The following is a 17,888-nucleotide window of genomic DNA, read 5'->3' on the forward strand; positions in this document are numbered from 1 at the left end:
GCACTCAAACTAGGGGAGAGAGAGAGCACAAGGTTAGTGACATTCATTGGTGGAATATACATGTGAGGTGGGAGGAGAGGAAGAGAGGGGAGGGGAAGGGAAGGGAAGGGGGTTAGGGTAGGGGAGCTCAGTGCACCGATGGTCCTCGGGCAGTCTAGGCCTATAGCAGCATAACTAAGGGATGGTTCAGGGTTGCCTGAAGCCAGCCCTAACTATATGCTTTGTCAAAGAGGAAGGTTTTAAGTCTAGCCTTAAAAGTACAGAGAGTGTCTACCTCCTGAACCCAGGCTGGGAGCTGGTTCCACAGGAGAGGAGCTTGATAGCTAAAGGCTCTGCCTCCCATTCTGCTTTTGGAAACTCTGGGAACCACAAGTACACCTGCACTCTGAGAGCGAAGTGGTCTGGATTCTGGATTAACTGAAGGCTTTTTATGGAGATATTGGGACATCCAGATAGTAATGAGTTACAGTAATCTAGCCTTGAGGTAACAAATGCATGGACTAGTTTTTCTGCATCATTTTGAGACAGGATGTTCCTAATTTTGGAAATGTTGCGCAGGTGAAAGAATGCAGTTCTAGAGATTTGTTTTACGTGTGAGTTAAAGGACATGTCCTGGTCAAAAATAACAGTAGTGCTGGAAGCTAGGGCTATGCCATCTAGAGTAGCTATAATTTTAGAAAAGTTATTTCTGAGATTTTTTGGCCCAAATACATTGACTTCTGTTTAGTTTAAAAGAAAAAGGTTACTGGTCATCCAGGCCTTTATGTCAGTTAGACAGGCTTGAAGTCTGGTTAACTGGTTTGTGTTAACAGGTTTAATAGATAGATATAACTCAGTGTCATCCGCATAGCAGTGGTAATTAATAGAGTGCTTCCTAATGATATATCCTAAAGGAAGCATGTACAGGGTGAACAGAATCGGTCCTAGCACAGAACCTTGTGGAACTCCATAACTAACTTTTGTTCGTGTGGAAGGTTCATCATGGACATGAACAAACTGGAATCTGTCCGATAAATAGGATTGGAACCACTTTAACACTGTTCCTCTGATACCAATCACATGCTCCAGTCTCTGTAATAAGATGTTGTGGTCAATGGTGTCGAATGCAGCACTAAGGTCTAGGAAACAAGTCCATTATCTGAGGCTAAGAGAAGATCGTTGGTAACTTTCAACAGTGCTGTTTCTGTACTATGATGTGCTCTAAATCCTGATTGAAAATCTTCAAATAGTTCATTCCTGTGTAAGTGGTCTGATAGATGCTTAGCAACAGCTTTTTCTAGGATTTTAGAAATAAATGGCAGGTTGGATATTGGTCTATAATTAGCCAAGACTCCTGGATCAAGACTAGGCTTTTTGAGTAAAGGTTTGATTACTGCAGTCTTAAAGGCCTGTGGTACGTAGCCTGATACTAGAGAGAAATTTACCAAGTCTAATAAAGATGAGTTAACTAATGGCAAGGTGTCTTTAAGCAGTCTAGTTGGGATGGGGTCTAAGAGACACGTTGATGATTTAGATGAAGCAACTACTGATGTAAATTCAGATAGATCTATGGGAGAGAAGCAGTCTAAACATAACTGAGGTCCTACAGATGATTCAAGAGCTACTATAGTAGAAGATTCATTTATTGCAGGTATAGGAAGCATCTGCTGAATTTTATCTCTAATACTTGTGATTTTATTTTTAAAGAAACTCATAAATTCATTACTGCTGAGATCTAAGGGAACACTGGTCTCAACAGTGTCTCAACTGTGCTGAAAAGAAACCTGGGATTGTTCTTATTTTCCTCTATTAGTGATGATTAGTATGCAGTTCTGGCTTTACAGAGAGCTTTTTTATATGTTAGTAGACTGTTTTTCCAGGCTAGAAAAATTTCCTCTAAGTTTGTGGAACGCCACTTCCTTTCCAGCCTTCGTGATGCCTGCTTTAAGGTACGAATATGTAAATTATACCATGGGGCTAATCTCCTCTCTGATTCACTAACTTCTTTTTCAGAGGGGCCACAGAATCAAGCGTTTCACGCAGTGAGGCTACAGCGCTGTCAACAATATGATCAATTTGGTAGGGAGTGGGATTGAAGCAGCTGCCCTCCACTATGTTTATACTTGGCATAGATGTAAATAAAGATGGAATCATTTTCTTAAATTTATTAACAGCGTTGTCGGATAAACATCTGCTGTAGTGGAATTTTCTTCCAAACGCTGCATGATCCATCATCTTAAATTGAAAAGTTATTAAAGAATGATCTGACAAACTAAGAGTCTAAGAGTGAGGCTCTCAAATGAGTTATAATTGTTCTGAGAATTAAAGTTTAATAATAAGTTTGAGTGGAAGATTGCAGCTACTCCTCCACCTCGACCTGTGCTTCGAGGAACATGATAATTTTTATGACTGAGGGGGGTTGATTCATTCAGACTGACATATTCATCCTGCTGTAGCCAGGTTTCAGTAAGATAAAGTAGGTCAATTTGGTGATCAGTTATCAAATCATTTACTAACAGAGATTTTGATGAAAGAGACCTGATATTTAATAATCCACATTTGACAGTTCTGTTTTTCTTTTCAATAAGAGGAATGGTCTTTAATTTTTATTAGGTTTTTATGAATAACTCTTCTTCTGTTAACTTCTGATTTATTTGATTTCTATGTTCGAGGGGCAGACACAATCTCTATGTGGTTTGAGGGGGGCGGCGGCTCTAAGGAAACTGCAGAGAGGCGTTTTAGACTGAGTCTCTGCATCCCGGTCCCCACTCTGGATTGTCAGGCTTTAGGTTGGCTAATAATCTCGGCCAAATTTCTAGAGATGAGAGCTGCACCATTCAAAGTGGGATGGATGCCGTCTCTCGCTACCAGACCGGGTTTTCCCCAGAAAGTGGCCCAATTGTCTATGAAGCCCACATCGTTTGCTGGACACCACCTAGACAGCCAGCGACGGAACGATGACATGCGGCTAAATATGTCATCGCTGGTCAGACTGGGGAGGGGTCCAGAGAAAACTACGGAGTCCGACATTAATTTAGCAAAGTTACACACCGACTCAACATTAATTTTAGTGACCTCCGATTGGCGTAATCGGGTGTCATTGCTGCTGACGTGAATAACAATTTTTCCATATTTACGATTAGCCTTAGCCAGCAGCTTCAGATTTGACTCGTTGTCGCCGGAGCTGCCCTTGGACCACTAACAGACCCTGAGCTCGGTGGCTCCACACCTGCTAACGGGACTAGGCTAGCTGGCCTTTGTTCGAAGGTGCAGAGCCGCGCTTCCAAATCAGTGATGCTCGCCTCCAAAGCTACCAGAACTTTACACTTATTACAAGTATCATTATCGCTAAAGGAGGCAGAGGAATAACTAAACACGTGGCACACCGAGCAAGAAAGAGTACAGCAGGCAGAAGTGAAGGCCACTTTCTGTGGCGCAGCAGGAAGTGTTCAGTCGGTGAGCTCAGACTCCATGTTGAGAGCAGACAGCAGGAGGAGGAAAAGTGAAGCTCAGACCACAACCTAATATATCTAGTACCAACATACAAGCTCGTAGTAAGACAACAGTCAGCTACCAAGAGGTATGTGAAGGTTTGGTCAAACGATGCTGAGGAGGCCCTGCAGGAGTGCTTCAGGATTACATTATCATGGTGAGGACATCGAAGGCATCTCTCACTGCATCACACACTACATTTGCTTCTGTGAGGACAATGTTTCATCCGAAAAAGTTCGTTGGTTCCCCAATAATATGCCATGGATAAATAAGGACATTAAATGTCAATAAGAAGAAGAGGGCGTTCATGGCAAGTGACAAGGAGGAACTCAGTGCTGTGCAGAAGGAACTCGAGGAAACTGAGGGAGGTAAAGCAACTCTATAGAGACAGTAGAGCACAAGTTGAGCACAAGTTGATAATTTCAAAGAGGTGTGGAATGGAATGAAAATAATGACTGGCTATAAGAAGTCATACACTGCTGAGGTCTCAAGTGTCTGAATTTCTGGACCTCCTGCAGTTTGCATATCAGGAACACATCAGAATGGAAGATGCGATATTCTTTATTATCACTTTTCAAGTGCTTTCAACACTATTCAGCCCTACCTGCTCAGTGCAAAGATGCAGGATATGGAAGTTCCCGCAGACATGGTGGAGTGGATCACAGACTACCTCACTGGGCGGCCACAGTTTGTTCGCTTAGATGGCTGCATATCTGATGTGGTGATGTGCACCAAAAGGAACTGTACTGGCAACATTCATGTTTACACTCTACACCTCAGACTTCTGCTAAATCTCAGGAACTTGTCACCTCCAGAAGTTCTCTGATGACTCCTCAGTCATTGGATGCATTAATAATGATAATGATGAAGAGTACAGACACTTGATAAAAAGCTAACAACAACTGTCTAAAGCTCAATATCAAGAAAACCAGAGAACTGGTGGCGATCTTTAGGAGGAGCAGGAAGACCCCAGTCCCTGTCTCCATCCTTGCAGAGAAAGTAGAGATTGTGGACTCCTACAAATACCTTGGAGTCCACATTAACAACAAACTGGACTGGTCAAACAATACAGATGCACTCTTCAAGAAAGGACAGAGCAGACTGTTCTTCCTCAGGAGACTCTGTTCCTTTGGCGTGTGCAACAAGCTACTGAAGATGTTCTATCAGTCTGTAGTAGCAAGTGCACTGTTCTTTGCAGTTATGTCCTGGGGAGATGGCATCAAGGCTGGTGAGGCCTAAACTAAACAAGACTAAACAAGTTGATCAGGAAGGCAAAATCTGTTGTTGGACTGGAACTGGACAGTCTGGAGGCTGTGGCAGACTGTAGACAAAATCAACTCCATACTGGACAATTCTGCCCACCCACTTCATGAAGAACTGTGGAGAATGGGAAGCTCATTCAGCCACAGACTAATTCCTCCTAAAGCCAAGACTGAGAGATTCAGGAAGTCTTTTGTGTCCACGGCCATAAGACTCTATAATTCCACAATATACACAATAACACACATACACACCCAAAAAAAAAAAAAAAAAAGAATAACTGCTGTAGCAATTGAATTTCCCCTTGGGGATTAATAAAGTACTCTTCTTATTATTAAATACACACAATGGATGAACATTCACACAAGCCTGTGAGCCACTGACACACTACGTTAATCTCCATTGTATGCACAAGTGTTGACTAGTGTGCTGATAGCTTCCCTTCCACAGTAATAAAATCAAAAGGACCAACAGCATTCCTAACTGGTTATCAGTGGAGGAAGCTTTCAGCTGCAGTTGTGACAATATGGAAAGAAATGGGAAAACAGTAGTGGTGAAATAAGATGGATAGAATATCATACTTAACATTAAAGCCAAATGAGTGATATGTCACCAAAAAAGTGTTAACATGGTGAGAAATGTATTGTATACTTAAATTTTATATATCAAATATATATATACCGTACCTGCTCGGAGAAGTTATGTTGTGTTCACTTTTCATTTGTAAAGAATTGTTTCCAGAGTTTCTTCTTTTAAATGTGTCATTGTCTTGTTTTAATTACCTGTGGTTCAATTATAAAAGCAAGTTTGTAACAATGACCTGAAGCCTCCAGTTAATCCAGAATGCTGCAGCCAGAGTTCTGACAGGAAGTAGCAGGAGAGATCATATTTCTCCTACAATTAGCTTCTCTTCATTAGCTCCCTGTAAAATCCAGAATGGAATGGGGGGCAGAGCCTTTAGCTATCAAGCTCCTTTCCTGTGGAACCAGCTCCAGTCTGGGTTTAGAAGGCAGACACTCTCTGTACTTTTAAGGCTAGGCTTAAAACCTTCCTTTTTGACAAAGCATATAGTTAGGGCTGGCTTCAGGCAGGTGTCACTGGCCCTGGAGCTGTATATTGCTGATGTGCAGTTACTGCCCCCACCAACCTGCAGTGTCTATTTGTTGTTTATTGTTGCTGTTCTTTTCTCTCTAAAAGGGGGCTATCTTTTCTCTCTTTCTCTCCACCCAAACTGAGCCTGGTTCTGCTGGAGGTTTTTTCTTCCATTAAAGGGAGTTTTTCCTCTCCACTGTTGCCAACTGCTGCTCATAAGGGATTTGTTTGTAAAGTGCCTAGAAATGATTGTATTGTGATTTGGTGCTATACAAATAAAACTGAATTGAATTGAATTGAATTTGTAAAGCTCCATCTTTGTTTATCTTCCAGCGGTGATTCTCCCCAAAGCCGAGAAGCTGTTGAAGGTGAGCATCGAGCCCTACATCAGCTCCATCCTGGATGCCCTGATGGAGCCAACTAGCCGAGGGTTCTCTGAGGTCCGGGATGTGTTCTTCAGAGAGCTGGTGGACATGAGCAAGAACACACTCAATGACAGCAACAAAGAGACCATTGCACAGGTTAGAAGGTAGAGGAGGAGCTTAAGGATAAACTCCTAGTGTGGGTTGAGAGAGATTGATATGAATGTGATGAGACTTTTAGAGTAAAAAATATTACATTCTGCTCAATGATTTTGAAGTCTGAGTAACTACAAACTTAAAACCATTTTAATAGTCTATTGTGATGTGGGAAACTGAATAATTTGTCCCGTCCCACCCCCTCCCTTCCTCCTCAGCACATGGAGAAGATATCCATGCTGGCCTTTCATCCAGTAAAGATGCAGAGCTGCTATGAGAAGGTGGAGCACCTGAGTCTGGAGGGTCTACAGCAGAGGTTTGATGTTTCCAGCCCCTCAGTATTCATCCAGAGGGCCCAGATCCTCATGAGAGAGGTGAGGGTTAGTGTTAGGGGGGGACGCTTTAAGCAGCGTCTAGCGCTGACCCACACCTTTCCGAAAATGTATATGATGCGGTTTCCGGGCGGGCGTGGGCCTGGAAATTGTTAGAAATATATATTTTTTTTGTTCGTTATTATCCTTCTTCACGTTCCGTAATAACCTCAAATTTGACCCCGTGAACATGTGTGAAAACGCACCAAAATTTGCACAGAAATCAGTATTGCGTGAAAATTTTACATTTTATAGGTTTCATAAACAACCTCAAAAGAAGGCTCTTTGGCACCCCCGACAAAAGTGAAAATACATTCCGCCAATGGGAGCCCCACTGACAATTTTTTCATCCCACACTCCCCAAACTTGGCATGTTTACTCTTCATGTTGGGCCAAGCCAAAAAGCTTATCATGTCGAGTTCGTATGTCCAACAGGAGGTCTGCCAGCTTGGACTTTTACTTTAGGTCATTGAGTTTGCTGTTTTTGCTCACCTTTAACTTGAACAAACTCCTCCTAGGGCTTTGGACCAAATGAGCTAATTCCTGGCCAGTCATCCCATCTATACGAGAGGGTCTGCAAAAGTTATCCAAATTTTGTAATTAATTTTTACGGTTTTCCTTTGGCGGACCCATCAAGTTGACGCACGTTTTTGCCGCCTTCGAGGTATGATAGATTGCACACGCATTGTCGGATTTGAATCTGACCAATTGATGAATTTTAGACCCCGGGGGCCTCACAGTAGGCACAGTAGTGCCCCCTGTATAACATTGTGAAAATTTTAATGGAGAGCCAAACATTTAGTTTGTCAGAACTTTACCAAATTTGCCACAAAAATCCTTTATGGCATCCCGCCAATTGGATTGAGCGAGAGCCACCATTCTATTTCATTGACAGAAGCATACTGGAAGATGCAATTAAGCCTGCTGCTCCTGCATTTGTGTGTCTGTGTGTGCCTGTAGGACTGTGGCCTCAGAAATGTGCCCTCTGCAGCATTTAACAAAATCCCACACATCACCTCTCGGGGTGCAAATTCTGCTCTCACTTAAAAGGCTCCCAGTGAGGTGACTGGAACCACGGTTTCACCTTGGTATTGAAATGAATCCTTTGGTTTTATGAGAGACAAGACTCTTTTCACTGTGATGTTGTGAAAAATATGTCTTTTCAGTCCAAACAAAATCCCCCACCTCAACTTTGGTAGTCCTGTCAAATGAAAATTTACAACGATAAATGTGTAGTTTTCTGGTCTGCATGTGTCCACAGGTGTGTGCAATGGCTTGTGTGGCTGAACATGTTTGTCTTAATATGTGTGTCTGTGTGCTTTTGTATCTCAGTACATCTGGATATGTGTGTCTGTGTTTACAGCTGCTGCTCTGGTTACCATGGAGAGGTAATGTGTTTCAGTGTCTGTTTGTTAGACAAACATTAACCTGAAAAAAAGAGCTTTCCGGCTCTGAATCCTGCTCTCGTTTGAAGGGCTCCCAGTGAGCCACTTCACGCCGGAGGCGCAGTTCGACCTCTCGCCGGCCACGGGTCACTTGTGTAATGTAATGCACGATACTGACACAATGCTTATCACATTCCGAACTGATTTATTCTGCTGACTCACTCAAGACACATACATTCAAGTATGAGGGGGAGGAGTCACTACACAACTATAGTGTTCTGTGTGTTTCTTAAAGGAATACTGCCACAACAATCACCATACATTACATGTCCCCTCCTCAGCTGAAAACAATTGCAAACAAATATATAGTCATTATGAATGTTAAACAAATTTCTATAGGCACATATACATTTGACTTTAAATCTTAAAGTGTTTTGTCTTCACACTTCATTCCTATTAGAAAATGAACAAAGGAAAATTAAATCAAATGTATACAGTTAATGATGCATATTACAAAAACAATTAAGCATCATATTTAGGAAGGAACCTATTATTCTTCCTTAATGAGTCTTCATCACACCATTCCCTGATTATAAGCAAAGTCTATCTGGAGGTTTCACAATCCTGCCGGTCCTGGTAACATACTGTCCTGTAGGCAGTGATTGTTTGCTTGATGAAAGCTCTTTTGGAGATGATTGAGGTAAACCAGGCTGTGCATCCAGTTTATTTCCATCTTCACTCAAAGAGTAAGACAATTCAGTCCAGTGTTCCATGTTAACGAGTCATGGCTCTGTGACGAGCCATGTTTGCTTTTGCTGAACTTTTTCGGAGATGCTGCATGTTGCGACGATAATCCTTACATAAGATAATCCATAAAATAAGATCTTGGAGCTACATGCTGCCTCACCACAACGCCTGGAGTCCACTTTTGATTTCCAGGATATGGTTGCATTCTCACCTCATCTCCTGGATTCAAAGCAGGACAAAGACCACTCGCTCTTTTGAGGTTATTGTAAAACTTTTGGACTGTTTTAATTTTGTCGAGTTGACGTTTTACTTTGAGAGAGTCATATGCACTTGGTAAGCAACTGACGAGCAGCAGGCAGGTTGTTACGAGGTTGTCTGCCCATTAGCAGTTGCGCTGGTTACAGGCCAATTGACTCAATGGGTGTCCTGTAGTCAAGCAGAGCTAGATGTTTGTCTGTTGCTTTGTACCAGAGCTTCTTGACAGTCTGCGCTGCTCGTTCTGATTCATTCTGCTTGGAATGTAAACCTTTCAACTTATCCACATCAATGAATTTTGAAAAGTAGTCCACCAGTAGAACATAGTGATTACCTACAAAATCAAATAGATCTGAGGCCACTACCTCAAATGGAAGATCTGGCGCTTCAGTGGTTGCCTTTTTAACTGATTCTGGAAATCAGCACACTTGTTGCAGTTTTTAACAATCTCCTCAATTCAGTTTTCAATTCAATTTATTTGTATCATGCCAAATCACAATACAAATCATCTCAAGGCACTTTACAAAAACTAAAACTAAAAACCCAACAAATCCCTTATGAGCAAGCACTTGACGACAGTGGAGAGGAAAACTCCCTTTAACGAAAGAAAAAACCTCCAGCAGAACCAGGCTCAGTTTGGGTAGCCATCTGCCTCTGTCTTGGGGTGAGTGGATAGAGGAGAGAGAAAAGAACCGCAACAATAAACAACAAATAGACACTGCAGGTTGGTGGGGCCAGTAACTGCGCATCAGCAATATACAGCTCCAGGACCAGGGACACCTGCAGAAGGTACAGAGAGAGAGAGAGAGAGAGAGAGGGAGGGAGAGAGCACAAACTAGGGGAGAGAGAGAGCACAAGGTTATGAATAAACAACACCAGTTATGACATACGAATAGTAAAAACCTTGCTTGGAGAAGGTAGGTAGGTGCAGTTCTAGAGATTTGTTTTATGTGTGAGTTAAAGGACATGTCCTGGTCAAAAATAACTCCAAGGTTTTTCACAGTAGTGCTGGAGGCCAGGGCTATGCCATCTAAAGTAGCTATAATTTTAGAAAAGTTATTTCTGAGGTTTTTAGGCCTAAATACAATAACTTCTGTTTTCTCTGAATTTAAAAGTAGGAAGTTACTGGTCACCCAGGCCTTTATGTCAGTTAGACACACTTGAAGTCTGGTTAACTGGTTGGTGTTAACAGGTTTAATAGCTGAGTGTCATCTGCATAGCAGTGGTAATTAATAGAGTGCTTCCTAATGGCATAGCCTAACGGAAGAATGTACAGGGTGGACAGAATCGGTCCTAGCACAGAGCCTTGTGGAACTCCATAACTAACTTTTGTGCATGTGGAAGGTTCATCATGGACATGAACAAACTGGAATCTGTTCGATAAATAGGATTGGAACAATTTTAACGCTGTTCCTCTGATACCAGTCACATGCTCCAGTCTCTGTAATAGGATGTTGTGGTCAGTAGTGTCGAATGCAGCAGTAAGGTCTAAGAGGACAAGTATAGAAACAAGTCCATTATCTGAGGCTAAGAGAAGATCGTTGGTGACTTTTAACAGTGCTGTTTCTGTACTATGATGGGCTCTAAATTTTGATTGAAAATCTTCAAATAGTTCATTCCTGTGTAAGTGGTCTGATAGCTGCTTAGCAACAGCTTTTTCTAGGATTTTAGAAATAATGGTAGGTTGGATATTGGTCTATAATTAACCAAGGCTCCTGGATCAAGACTAGGCTTTTTGAGTAAGGGTTTGATTACTGCAGCCTTAAAGACCTGTGGTATGTAGCCTGATACTAGAGATAAATTTACCAAGTCCAATAAAGATGAGTTCATTAATGGCAGGGTGTCTTTAAGCAGTCTAGTCGGGATGGGGTCTAAGAGACACGTTGATGATTTAGATGAAGCAACTACTGATGTAAATTCAGAGAGGTCTATGGGAGAGAAGCAGTCTAAACATAACTGAGGTCCTACAGATGATTCAAGAGCTACTATAGTAGAAGATTCATTTATTGCAGGTATAGGAAGCATCTGCTGAATTTTATCTCTAATACTTGTGATTTTATTTTTAAAGAAACTCATAAATTCATTATTGCTGAGATCTAAGGGAACACTGGGCTCAACAGAGCTGTGACTTTTTGTCAGCCTGGCTACAGTGCTGAAAAGAAACCTGGGATTGTTCTTATTTTCCTCTATTAGTGATGAATAGTATGCAGTTCTGGCTTTACAGAGAGCTTTTTTTATATGTTAGTAGACTGGTTTTCCAGGCTAGAAAAATTTCCTCTAAGTTTGTGGAACGCCACTTCCTTTCCAGCCTTCGTGATGCCTGTTTTAAAGTATGAATATGTAAATTATACCATGGGGCTAATCTCCTCTGATTCACTAACTTCTTTTTCAGAGGGGCCACAGTATCAAGCGTTTCACGCAGTAAGGCTGCAACACTGTCAACAATATGATCAATTTGGTAGGGAGTGGGATTGAAGCAGCTGCCCTCCACTATGTTTATACTTGGCATAGATGTAAATAAAGATGGAATCATTTTCTTAAATTTATTAACAGCGTTGTCAGACAATGACACAATGACAAGTAGAACTGGTTTTTGTGTTTTCCAGTTTGGATGTGAGAGATTAAGAGTGAGGCTCTCAAATGAGTTATAACTGTTCTGAGGATGAAAGTTTAATAATAAGTTTGAGTGGAAGATTGCAGCTACTCCTCCACCTCGGCCTGTGCTTCGAGGAACATGATAATTTTTATGACTGAGGGGGGTTGATTCATTCAGACTGACATATTCATCCTGCTGTAACCAGGTTTCAGTAAGATAAAGTAGGTCAATTTGGTGATCAGTTATCAAATCATTTACTAACAGAGATTTAGATGAAAGAGACCTAATATTTAATAATCCACATCTGACTGTTCTGTTTTTCTTTTCAATAAGAGGAGTGGTCTTTAATTTTTATTAGGTTTTTATGACTAACTCCTCTTGTGTTAACTTCTGATTTATTTGATTTCTATGTTCGAGGGGCAGACACAATCTCTATGTGGTATAAGGGGGGGCGACGGCTCTAAGGAAACTGCAGAGAGGCATTTTAGACTGAGTATCTGCGTCCCGGTCCCCACTCTGGATTGTCTGGCTTTAGGTTGGCTAATAAACTCGGCCAAATTTCTAGAGATGAGAGCTGCACCATTCAAAGTGGGATGGATGCCGGTTTTCCCCAGAAAGTGGCCCAATTGTCTATGAAGCCCACATCGTTTGCTGGACACCACCTAGACAGCCAGCGACGGAACGACGACATGCGGCTAAACTTGTCAACGCTGGTCAGACTGGGGAGGGGTCCAGAGAAAACTAAGAAGTCCGACTAGCACATATGGAAAGAGATTCAAGAGGCAAGCATTTTGGTATTCAGTCGGCTTCTGGAGTAGTCACTTATCCTGACCCCCTCAGTGGGCCTTGGGACCACAGGAGGGGATCTACACAACTCAAGGTCATTCAGAGTTCAGTTACTGTTTCGAAACTACACACTCAGGCTGTGAAGCTGTACCTTAATTCCTACACTGTAAAATGTCCAAATCCTTAAAACTCTGTCTATAAAGTCCATTTAGTAAATGTTCTGGAGCTTGTGACCATATCACACAATGTTCATTAGCTGCAGTTTGCCTACTTGTCTCTGACTTTTGTAGACAATGTGTGACAGAAAACTTGCTTTTGAAATTAAATGACATGTAATGGTGCTAAGCAAGTGCTATCTTGAAATCTTGTCATGTCATACAATAAATGCATACTCAGTCCAATTTTTGCAAAGTTAGTCAACTAAAAGCTACTATGCTCTCAGATTTTAGTGTATTTCTGACTATAAAAGGCTTTATGTTCTGTATTTCTGGTTTCTTGGATTCAGAATCTTATAGGGAATACATAAAGGCAGCAGCACATGACTGAAGATTGACAAGTAAATGAGTAAAATAATATAATGAGGTCAATATTAGAGTTTTGTTGCCACAGGGCAGCATTAGTTATTACTGAATTACCGGCTTGATGAAACTGTTTAGTGCAGTCATTTGACCTTACTTGTTGTCCTTGTTTGAACTCAATGGAACAAGTTCCCTGCCTCATATTCTGATGTTGGGCATGCTTACATACTGGTGTAATGGTGTAATCTTTCAGCCCATATCCAGTCAATACTGTTTTTCTAAAACTGAGTAGCAAATATTTCTGTACAGGCACATCATGAGACAGACACAGGTGGACTTGCATTCTTATTGCAAAATTATTTTATTTTATAATGTGACTTTATGGGTGATGTACTTCAGTGTTCTCATCAGTGTCAAAATATGAGTCAACTTAATGATATATTTTTATACTCTATACTGATCGCCCTCTCTCTTTGTGCGTGCATGTTGTGTGTGTGTGTGTGTGTGTGTGTGTGTGTGTGTGTGTGTGTGTGTGTGTGTGTGTGTGTATGTGTATTCACAGCAAATGGACAATGCAGTGTATACTTTTGAGCAGATCCTTCATCAGAGTCTGGAGTCTCAGGGTACAGACGAGTTCTGCAAGATCATCCAACGTTGCCAGGACAGAGTCATTAAGGTAAAACAAGCTAGTAGATAATCACTCTAAAACTAAACTAGGAAACACTCAGGAGCTAATTTTTTGGAAAAGGGCCACAAATCAAAATGTTTAGTTTGAAAATTTAATTTTTAATTTGTATTTTATTAGCTGATCTATATGATATTTTGCTGTGAAACTTAAATCTTAAAAGTTACAAGTAACTGTCAATTAAATGAAATATAGCAGAACAAAAGTAAGATTAAATAGAAATACTCAAGTAAAGAAGTAAAGGTGAGTAGTTGTGTTCTACCACTGGGGTTATTTCTTTCTTTAAGATGATAGTGACCTTTTAAATTTTGTTTTTTTTGGGTTTAGAAATTTGACTATGACAGCAGTACAGTGAGGAAGCGTTTCTTCCGTGAGGCTCTGCTCCAGATCTTCATCCCCTACATGCTGAAGCAACTCAGCCCTTCCTGCACCTCAGTGAGTCTCAGAGCACCTTGTCACCACAACCCCATCAACTAGAGCCCATCCAATAAAGTATTGTTTAGGCTGATTTAAGGGGTGAAACTGCTCACTAAATCCACAGATTTAGACCTTGCTTTTTGAGCCACATTTTTCTGCATCTTATTGAATCAATTTAGAATACCAAAAAGAACAACATTATTGATTAACTTACCTTAAATCTATGTAAACAAAATGAACAGGTTTCCTTGAAGAGCACTGTGAGCCGACAAAGGCCAGTGAGAAATACATTAATAGTGGTTGGTACATTCAGAAAGTAACTTTGAAGTTCTTCAAAACACTGTGGCCAAATTCTCAGTTGAGAGGCTTGCTTTCTGTTTTGAAGTTAAACTACATAAAATTTTGTCAGATATTATTGTATATTGTCAGACTGGTCAACAAACCTCAAAAAAAAAAAAAAAAAAATTGAAACCTCTGTACAGTGCTTTCGGAATCTTTCCTTCACTAGCCGATCCAGATTTCAGTGTGTGGGGGTTTACTATATATACCAAAATATGCCATTCAGTACCAAGATTAAAACTACTGTCAAGTGACATGATTATCTGGTTCCCTGGTGTCTGTTGATGAGTGGGGTATATGAGGCAGCAAATGGACAGTCAATTCTTGAAGTTGATGTGTTAGAAATAGGAAAAATGGACAAGTGTAAGCATCTGAGTGACTCGGCCAGGACCACATTATGATGGCTGGTCAACTGGTCAGGTCATTTCCCAAACTGCAGGTCCTGTGGGGTATTCCTGGTATGCAGTGGTTGAAGGAAGAGCAACCAATGAACCGGTAACGGGCTCATGGGTACCCAGGGGTTAATGTCTCAAAGGTCTTTTTTTCCTCTGTAAATCAGTGAGTGAGGTAATTGCCTAGATGACCCATGAGCAAGGACACACAAGACCATTCTTTGTGGAAGTCCTTTATGGATTGATATACCCTATATTGGAAATCATTTGATGGTTGAACACTTCCAATAAAGAATCAAAGGAAAGGACATCTTGTGTTTCCTTGATTCTTTTTTCCTCACATTTTCCCTCACATCTTATGTGTGTGGGACTAAGACACAAGGAAAAGATGCAAGTGTTGGAAATGTTGATGCTACTGAGGGAATACAGATTTTACCCTTTGTGTCAGATACCAGAGGATTTCTTCAGTGGTCTTGTTGGAGGGTCAGAGCTGTTTTGGCAACAGGAGAACCTACACATTATTAGCCAGGTGGATTTAATGCTGTGGATGAACAGTGTATAGTTCACCTGATTGGTGTATTCACCTGATGAGCTGTAGTAATAGCTATCCAGTTTTATGGAAAGGAGGACAGGGGATGGTAGGGTAGACCTATATAAATAGCACTGATGTACACTAATAACGCCTATTCAGTAGTAAGACAGTAGTCAAACTGGGTGAGTCGATCAACACTGACCCTCCTCCTGATGCACCGGTTGAAGACGAGATTGAGCATATTGCAGATGAAAAGACTGACAAGCACCTTTTTTGGTTATTTAACAGGTAGAGCAATCTGATACCAGATGCACGTTAAGAATGTGGTTTTATATGAGTCACTGTCACTGACCTGTTTATTTGCACAATTGCAATATTAGTGTTGATGAGAAGAAGGATGTTTGTTGCACAGTAATACATGACATGCATTCCCAATATATTTTAAATGTCATATCGTGTTATTTAACTTTAATTTAAAATGTTTGTTAAACAGAGCAGTAAAATAAATTAAATGTAGTTTCCTAAATGTCATGTCAACATGCCTTATTTTATATGCACTGCAAAGTAACTACGTAACTTTTACTTTGAGTAAATTTGAAAAGGACTACTTTTTACTTTTACTTGAGGAGATTTTTACAATAATAATTTTACTTGTACTTAAGTAAAATTTCATCAAATGCAACAGTACTTTTACTTGAGTAGAATATTTTTGTACTCTTTCAACCTCTAAACATAACTGAGGTCTTACAGATGATTCAACAGCTACTGTAGTAGAAGATTAATTTATGGCAGCTATAGTGTAAGTGGTCTGATAGCTGCTTAGCAACAGCTTTTTCAAGGGTTTTAGAAATAAATGGTAGGTTGGATATTGGTCTATAATTAGCCAAGACCCCTGGATCAAGACTAGGCTTTTTGAGTAAGGGTTTGATTAATGTAGTCTTAAAGGGATGGGGTCTAAGAGACATGTTGATGATTTTGATGAAGCAACTACTGAGGTAAATTCAGAGAAACCTATGGGAGAGAAGCAGTCTAAACATAACTGAGGTCTTACAGATGATTCAAGAGCTACTGTAGTAGAAGATTCATTTATTGCAGCTATAGGAAGTATCTGATGAATTTTATCTCTAATAGTTGTGATTTTATTTGTAAAGAAACTCAAAGTCATCACTGCTGAGAGCTAAGGGAACACTGGTCTCAACAGAACTGTGACTTTTTGTCAGCCTGGCTACAGTGCTGAAAAGAAACCTGGGATTGTTCTTATTTTCCTCTATTAGTGATGAATAGTATGCAGTTCTGGCTTTACGGAGAGCTTTTTTATATGTTAGTAGACTGTTTTTCCAGGCTAGAAAAATTTCCTCTAAGTTTGTGGAACGCCACTTCCTTTCCAGCCTTCGTGATGCCTGCTTTAAGAATGTGTGATGAATACGTAATGGGATTGAAGCAGCTGCCCTCCACTGTGTTGGCACATGGCATAGATGTAAATAAAGATGGAATCATTTTCTTAAATTTATTAACAGTGTTGTCAGATAAACATCTGCTGTAGTGGAATTTTCTTCCAAATGCTGCATGATCCATCATCTTAAATTCAAAAGTTATTAAAGAATGATCTGACAAAATAAGATTTTGGGGAAAAACTATTAAATGTTCAATTTCGACACCATAGGTCAGAACAAGATCAAGGGTGTGATTGAAACAGTGGGTGGGTGTATTCACATTTTGAATGAAACCAATTGAATCTAATATAGAATTAAATGCAGTGCTGAGGCTGTTATTTTCAACATCTACATGAATGTTAAAATCTCCCACTATAATGACTTTATCTGATCTAAGCACTAAATCAGACAGGAAGTCAGGGAATTCAGTTAAAAACTCTGAGTAAGGGACAGGTGGAGGGTACACAATGAAAAGTAGAACTGGTTTTTGTGTTTTCCAGTTTGTATGTGAGAGACTAAGAGTGAGGCTCTCAAATGATTTGTAATTGTTCTGAGGATGAAACAAGGATGAAAACAATAAGTTTGAGTGGAAGGAACATGAAAATTTTTATGACTGAGGGGGTTGATTCATTCAGACTGACATATTCATCCTACTGTAGCCAGGTTTCAGTAAGGCAGAGTAAGTCAATTTGGTGATCAGTTATCACATCATCCTACATGGAGACACAGATTCACACCGACTCCCTTCTGCTCTAGAGTGAACAGCATATATAGCCACAGTGAAGTCACATTGCTCTCTGGTGGACAGATTATATAATAGCATCACTGGTAATAAAACATCTCATGCAGCTGTCTTTGCCTTTCCATTGCTTTAATTTATTTTTACGTATTGGTTGTTATAACCACTGCCTATTTCTGTATTCCGGATTGGATTGGTCTTCAAAGGTAGGACACTGGTTTCTCCAGTTAGCTTAAAATGACCAAACATAGCAAACAGTATATTAATTGGACACAGATATATATATTTTTTCCATCTACAGTGCATTCAGAAAGTATTCAGACCCCCTTCACTTTTTTCAATTGTGTTATTT

At 40.4% G+C, this 17,888-nt stretch overlaps 1 protein-coding gene across 2 annotated transcripts in view; it reads left to right on the forward strand.

Annotated features, from left to right (window-relative positions):
* niban2b (niban apoptosis regulator 2b) overlaps positions 1-17,888 on the forward strand; it is a 52,754-nt gene that overhangs the window by 31,150 nt on the left and 3,716 nt on the right. For both annotated transcript variants that reach the window (XM_026320934.2, XM_026320935.2), the window contains 4 exons: positions 6,157-6,344; positions 6,560-6,715; positions 13,562-13,675; positions 14,012-14,119. In XM_026320934.2, coding sequence (XP_026176719.1) covers positions 6,157-6,344; positions 6,560-6,715; positions 13,562-13,675; positions 14,012-14,119 — 566 coding nt within the window. The remainder of the gene's footprint in view (positions 1-6,156; positions 6,345-6,559; positions 6,716-13,561; positions 13,676-14,011; positions 14,120-17,888) is intronic.

Source organism: Mastacembelus armatus, chromosome 9 (genome assembly GCF_900324485.2).
Source record: "Mastacembelus armatus chromosome 9, fMasArm1.2, whole genome shotgun sequence".
NCBI lineage: Eukaryota > Metazoa > Chordata > Actinopteri > Synbranchiformes > Mastacembelidae > Mastacembelus > Mastacembelus armatus.